Source organism: Quercus suber, unplaced genomic scaffold, assembly GCF_002906115.3.
Source record: "Quercus suber isolate HL8 unplaced genomic scaffold, Cork oak 2.0 scaffold_363, whole genome shotgun sequence".
In the NCBI taxonomy this organism is placed as follows: Eukaryota; Viridiplantae; Streptophyta; class Magnoliopsida; order Fagales; family Fagaceae; genus Quercus; species Quercus suber.
In genome coordinates this window covers 184,635-191,894 of record NW_027069815.1, presented here as the reverse complement: position 1 = coordinate 191,894, position 7,260 = coordinate 184,635, and the positions used below count along the sequence as shown (strand labels likewise).

The 7,260-nt window shown below is 35.0% G+C and overlaps 1 protein-coding gene across 2 annotated transcripts; it reads left to right on the top strand.

The window, feature by feature from the left end:
* LOC112020117 (probable methyltransferase PMT21) lies at positions 1 to 6,042 on the top strand. 2 transcript variants are annotated; one of them, XM_024052676.2, is made up of 8 exons: positions 1 to 230; positions 1,726 to 2,017; positions 2,122 to 2,270; positions 2,382 to 2,577; positions 2,910 to 3,120; positions 3,697 to 4,372; positions 4,500 to 4,577; positions 5,345 to 6,042. In XM_024052676.2, the coding sequence occupies exons 2-8, from the start codon at positions 1,748 to 1,750 to the stop codon at positions 5,574 to 5,576; spliced, it is 1,812 nt and encodes a 603-aa protein (XP_023908444.1). In that variant the 5' UTR covers positions 1 to 230; positions 1,726 to 1,747; the 3' UTR covers positions 5,577 to 6,042. The 2 variants fall into 2 exon arrangements, with proteins under 2 accessions (XP_023908444.1, XP_065616447.1); XM_065760375.1 differs by lacking the exon at positions 1 to 230 and adding an exon at positions 591 to 1,280.
* Positions 6,043 to 7,260: the final 1,218 nt, after the last annotated feature.

The following is a 7,260-nucleotide window of genomic DNA, read 5'->3' as shown; positions in this document are numbered from 1 at the left end:
GAGGTGTAAAGAGGTGAGAGGGATCTCAGTTCTATTGCGTTCTCATTCTTTCTCTCCACTTTCAAGCCTATCAGCTACAAACTCAGATCTCTTTTTAAGTGTTCAGACACAAAACACACAGACCCATTGCCATTGCCATTGCCATTGCTTTCTCTCATTTTTGAGTGCAGAGAGTTGGAAAAACAAAACACTGTTTTGCCCTGTGCCCAGCTGTTTCTTCTCTTCTTTTGGTACTTATATTACTTTCACCTCTTTTTTCTTTCTTTTGTTTCTTTGTCAGATCTCGTCAGATCCTACCTTTCTATTTATGTTACAAGTTCTGTCCTTGTCTTCTTCAATTTCTGACATATATATCATATGGGTTTTCCTTCAATTGCATGATGGATCTGCTTTTCTTTTTTTTTACTCTACACCTTTTTTTTTTCTCTCTTGATTTCCAATTTTGAGTTCATGGATAGCCTTAATTTTAATCATTACCAAATGGGTAAATTTCAAAATAATTTTTTTTTCCTCGAATCAATTCTGATTTGGTTTGCTAATTTTAGAAAAATTGCTGTTATGTTCAGAGTCAGACTAAAAGTCGCATGTGTTGCACTTGTACATTGTTTTGCTTAGTTTCAGAAAAAAATGTGGAAGGAAGGAATCATTTCATGCAATACCATTACTTTGACGGATAGGAATTCATTGGCGCTTTTGCTTTTTTGTTTGTTGCATGTTATTTGTTGGAGGTCATACTCATAGAGCAAAGGATGATTCAGAAGAAAAGTATCCGATTGGCAAGCTGTGATAATTGAATCATGGAAACTTTTCTTACGTTACAAGAAATGATTAAAATACCTGACATATTGCATTCTCTTTTATTTACTTTTTGCTTCTTCTTTTTTTTCCATGGGCTTCTTTATTAGGCTGTGTTTTTGCCTTTTTGACTTATTTAGTGCGTGAAAGAGAGAGAGAGAGAGAGAGGTGCCTCATAACTCATAAGTAATAAGGACGGCTGAGAATTTGGTAGGTTTGGGATTGAAAATCATGTGAAAAGATGTAAAGTCCAGGTGACATGGAAAGTAGTAGTACATGTCGGTAGCAACTACCAGATCAGATCTCATGTTTTACAGCTTGGGCTAACCAAAGTCATTTAATTTATCAGTACTCATATTTGGATCTGCATTACTTTCTCTCTCTCACAAGCGTGCACGCATGTAATTGAGTTACAATTTTGCACCTAAAATAACTGGATCTATCCTTGAAATATTTGAGTTTTGTTGAAGCTTTGCATTGATCTGGTAACTACCCATTGTTTGTCAATTGTAGTAGATTGTTGGGCTTTGTTCAGTTAAGCAGATACATACATACATTTTCAGTGATGTTATTGCATCTCCGTTGTGTGAGTGTGTGTTTGTTTCTTTGTGTTCCTTAAGCCACTCTGATTAATTGAATTTAAAAGTCGTACTAGTGCACACACCTCTTACTTTTGCGGGATCTAAGATAGGTGATTGGTAAACCGCCTTACCCTTTTCTTTTTTTGGAGAGTTGATTAGTGAAGTAGCACATTTCTTTTGAGATTATATGGGAAAGGAATGTGTTATTCTTCACTTCTCCTCTGACTTCAAATTTTGTTCAATAAAAAAGGAAATAATTAATGCCTCTGTTGTATGCATTTTCTGAGTTGGGGGAGGTGGAAGAATGTTATCATTTTCAAAATCTAATCAACTCCTTGCTCTTCTGTAGATAGTTGATAATATCAGGGATCATGAAATATAAAGATGGGAAACCAGGTCCCCAAGGGGATAGAGGTTCAAGGGCTGTCCCCATTTCAATCATGTTTGTTGTGTTGTGCGGATTTTCATTTTATCTTGGTGGAATCTTTTGTTCTGAGAGGAACAGGTTTGAAACCAAGATTGTTGCAAACGATGTCCAATCTCCCAAGGAATCTTCAGTCACTCCTCTCCAAATTAAACCCATTAAGTTTGCTGAATGCAGCAGTGACTATCAAGACTACACTCCATGCACAGATCCAAGGGTATTATTAATTGTTCATTTTCTTTCCATATAGCCCATTTTTGGGATCTAGGACAAGGCTGCATATTAATCAACCTTACTACTTATTCATGTTTATTTATACAGAGATGGAAGAAGTATGGTTTACATCGGCTAACTCTCATGGAACGCCACTGTCCTCCTATATCTGAAAGGAAGGAATGCTTGGTTCCACCCCCTAATGGGTACAAAGTGCCAATCAAATGGCCACAGAGCAGGAATCAGTGTTGGTACAGGTATTATGATTTTTCTAATTTTATGTCAAAGTGCATTGCAGGCTTTAAAAGTTACCAGGATCAAATATCTATATAAAATGCTTCATTGAATTTCTCCTATTGACATTTCAGAAATGTACCATACAATTGGATCAACCAGCAGAAATCTAATCAGAATTGGCTGAGGAAAGAAGGGGACAAGTTCCTCTTTCCTGGTGGGGGTACTATGTTCCCTAAAGGGGTTGGTGCATATGTTGATCTGATGCAAGATCTGATCCCAGAAATGACAGATGGAACTGTTCGAACTGCCATTGACACTGGGTGCGGGGTGAGTCACATTTTCCTGTTCTTGCTTACTTTTTCATGTTCTCAATTGTTCAAGGTGTCCATCTTATTGAAAGTAAATGCCGTTGCCTTCACAGTTGCCTTGTGGTACTGCTCATTAAATTACTCATTGATTTCAATAGAAACTAACTTCTAATTTAATTTGTACCATTCTGTATCTATTTATTTATTCATTTGCTCATATATGATGGTCCATCTTCAAGACATGTTTGTCTATTTGCAATATTAGAGATATTTTAACGCTAGGTAATGTTAGTTGTTAATATTTTGCACATTGGGAAAGGCCACTTAATCTTTATAGCTGACTTATTTTAGGTTGCAAGCTGGGGTGGTGATTTGTTGGATCGTGGAATTCTTACGGTTTCTCTTGCCCCAAGAGATAATCATGAAGCTCAAGTCCAATTTGCATTGGAACGTGGAATTCCAGCAATCCTTGGAATCATTTCTACACAACGCCTTCCTTTTCCCTCAAACTCATTCGATATGGCACATTGCTCCAGATGCCTTATCCCATGGACAGAATTTGGTAATTCTTTTCTCAGTTTTTGAAATTTTTCTCTCAAATTGTGATAGACATCCATGAATGTAAGTGAATCCAGTCCAAAGTAGAAGATTGAGTAGTCACCTAGATGTTCCTTGCTTATTTTAACTTTGGGGAGGGAATGCACAAGTGACATCCCAATTAGAAATCTGTTATGTGCTTTACCTACTAGATCCGCAAGCTTTTCTCGCCTCTTTGTTATTGGCAAATAACATGTAAACTCATCTTGAGCATATCATACATTTAGTTAGGAGCCAACTAGTTTTCTGGAGTTGTCCAATTGTGTTACAATGGCTGGTTACTTTACAGTATCTTCTGGTTTGGTCATTTCCAAGGAACTTGGTGACATCTTTAAAAATTGAAGTAGATAGGGCTGGACACCACCAACTCAGTAATGCAAAATAGCCAGTTGACTTTTCTGAATCGAATAAAATTGCTCAGATTGTTGATGGGGTTTATTTTGTGGCCTGAGATTCTTTTTTCTTCACTAAATTACATGTAAGGTGGTTGGGGCACCGGGTTACCCTTGCTTTCTTACCAATGGAAATTTCCTGTTTTCAGGTGGAATTTACCTTCTAGAAATACACCGCATACTTCGTCCTGGAGGCTTCTGGATTTTGTCTGGCCCTCCTGTAAACTATGAAAACCGCTGGCGAGGATGGAACACAACTGTGGAAGAGCAGAAATCGGATTATGAAAAGTTGCAGGATCTGCTAACTTCTATGTGCTTCAAACTGTACAACAAAAAGGATGACATTGCTGTCTGGCAGAAATCTTCTGACAATAGTTGTTACGATCAGCTGGCAAATCCAGATGCCTATCCCCCAAAATGTGATGATAGCCTTGAACCAGATTCAGCATGGTACACTCCACTTCGCCCTTGTGTCGTTGTTCCAAGCCCAAAGCTTGAGAAATCTACTTTGACATCCATCGCTAAATGGCCTAAGCGGTTGCATGTTACACCTGAAAGGATTTCAGATGTTTATGGTGGGAGTGCTAATACTTTCAAGCATGATGACAGTAAGTGGAAGGTGCGAATTAAGCACTACAAAAAGTTACTCCCTGCCATTGGGTCTGATAAGATAAGAAACGTAATGGACATGAATACTGCTTATGGAGGTTTTGCTGCGGCTGTAGTTGATGATCCCCTGTGGGTCATGAATGTAGTCTCATCCTATGCTCTTAACACACTTGCTGTGGTTTTTGATCGGGGTCTCATCGGAACTTACCATGATTGGTAATAATGAATTTTTTTTGAACCTTTGTAGATTTCTTATGGCATAATCAAGTGTGTTCCATGTAACTCATTGTTTTTATTGTATGGATGGTGTGTGATGTTAATTATTCAATTTCTGTTTTGATAGGTGTGAAGCTTTCTCAACATATCCTCGAACATATGATCTCCTTCACCTTGATGGCCTCTTTACTGCAGAAAGCCACAGGTAAGGGCACTGATTCTGACGTTTTTATCATTTTGAACTAGTATATTGTTTAGTGGATTACATGGTTTAAACCTTTTGTTTTAGGTTTGGCAAGGATCCTTAACTGATTTGACACAGTAGATAGTGAAATATGAACTGACCATTATTGAATTATCTTGTTGACTAGATTGCCCAAGCAGTCTGTTCAAAAAAATAACAAAATTGGTTGGACTTTAACAAAGAGAAAACAAATGGCATGGGACGTTCACTTCAAACTGAAGTTTGGAAATTTAGTGAAAGTGGGTCAGACAGGACCCATATGCTGAAAATCCATCTTGTTGGATAGCAAGACACTGGTTTTAATTTCACCACAATTAGGCGTGATTGCAAATCATTTGACCAACTGATGTAGTTGCCTTGCACTTACCACCAACTAATACTCCAAAATAGACTTGCTGAGAATATTTGGGTTTTTCCAAATTGCAAATCTATCTCCTGTAGACCCGGAGACCATTAGGCCAAGGGGCCTTTGGCTGAAGACACTCTTATTTCACTAGATAATCTTTTAAATTTTATCTTATGTGACTAAAAAATAATGAAGAAATGGCATGGTACTGTATCAGCTTATGTCTAAGAACCGCAGATTAATGTAGTCGTGCCTAAGTGATGCATGAACACTTGACTGATATAGTTGTGATGATCAGTAGAAAAGTTAATACTAATATTCTCAGTGGGTTCTGTGAACTGAACATGTATGGATGGTTGTAACATAGCTGATTTATTGGCAGATGTGACATGAAATACATGCTCTTGGAGATGGACCGGATCCTTCGGCCTAATGGGTATGCAATAATTCGGGAATCCAGCTATTTTGTGGATGCTGTTGCTTCCATGGCTAAGGCAATGAGATGGGGTTGTCGTAAAGAAGACACTGAGTATGGTATTGAGAAGGAGAAGATATTGATTTGCCAAAAGAAACTCTGGTACTCCTCTAACAAGCCTAGCTCTAGCTCAAGATGAACATAGAAACCCAAGCCATGATGAGAATCTCTTGGAGGGTTGAGTATAAATATAATTCCAGTAATAGAATCAAAGAGAAGAAAATTCAATACGGCTCACAGAGAGATTAGTTCGGCCTATAAAAAGGCCAAAGTTATTTAAATTCATGTTTTCAGCCGAAAATTAGTTACCCAATAATATGATTCTTGTTAATTTATAGGGCCTTTTCGTATAGATATAGATATATTAATTCTTTGTAATCAATATGTTTCTGGTGCCTTGATTGATGATAAAGAGTCATCATCAGAAGCGGACGCCATAAGTTGAAATTTTCTAAAAAAAAAAAAAAGGTTTCCGGTGATATTTCCATTATTATTATTTTTATTATTTTCCTTATTTTGCGTAATGTTGTCTTTGTATGTTAAACCGAGTAAAGCAATCAAAAATGTATCGAGGGATTGGAAATTCACACCCTCATAGCTTGTCATTTTTATTTATCAAATGAAATTTGTTGTACTTTTTAAATCGTCCAAAAAATACTGTGGTTCTTCGCTTTTTAAATTCTATGTCCGTTATTTTCATTCCATAGGAGAACTATTGAAGCAAATTATCTTTTCTTTATTACATGATCAACAAAGCAAAGTGAATCTATCAAAAAAAAAAAACAAACAAACAAAAACAAACAAACAAAGCAAATCATAGTGAAAGCAAACAAATCTAAAAAGGTGTTTCGCCCAAGAGTTTTATAGTTTAATTGGTACACTACGGTATTTTCAAGGGATCAAAATCCCCCCTGCTGTATCCAAAAAACCAAACAAAAAGCAAAAATGGTATCTGAGAATCAATTCCAAACCCTTGGGTAAGCTGGATTAGTGCAGCCTCATGGAAATCTATGAATTTTATTATATGTGCATTATTCTTTCAACTAGTTTTATGTCCACCATGCACTGCTTAATCAAGATTTAATAGTTATATGTATAACTTAAATAAAAATATTCGATATAATTTAAATTGAATTATAAATACAAAGTTAAAAAATAACATTTATTTTAAGTTACACAATACATGCAAATCTTTTACTCAAAGAAAAGAAAAAAAAAAAAAAAAAAAAAAAATAACAAAAAAAAAAGTTACCTAGTACTTGATTTATTGAAAATAAGTACCATAAAAAAGAAAATAAAAATAAAATAAATATTCACAGAGTTCACACTCTAAATACTAATTACTATCTTAAATATTTATAATCCACTTAATAATATAAATGTACAAAGAAAAAAAAAAGTGAAAAATTTTACTTAGTACTTGATTTCTTAAAAGTAAAATACTCATACAAAAGGGAAAAGAGGAAAAAAAGATAAAGATAAATCATCCACAATCCACACTCTAAATATTAATAACTATCTTAATAATTTATAATCCACTTAATAATATAAAAATTTATAGAAAAAAAAATTTACCTATTACTTACTTTCTTGAAAATAAAGTACTATACAAAAAGAAAAAAAAATAAAGATAAATCATTCCATAGCACTCTAAATGTTAATAACTATCTTAATATTTATAATTCACTTAATAATATAAAATTTACAAAAAAAAGAAAGAAAAAATCTCAGTACTTGATTTCTTGAAAGTAAAGTACCATACAAAAAGAAAAAGGAAAAAAATAAAATAAAGATAAATTACTCCACAGTCCACTTCTAAAAAC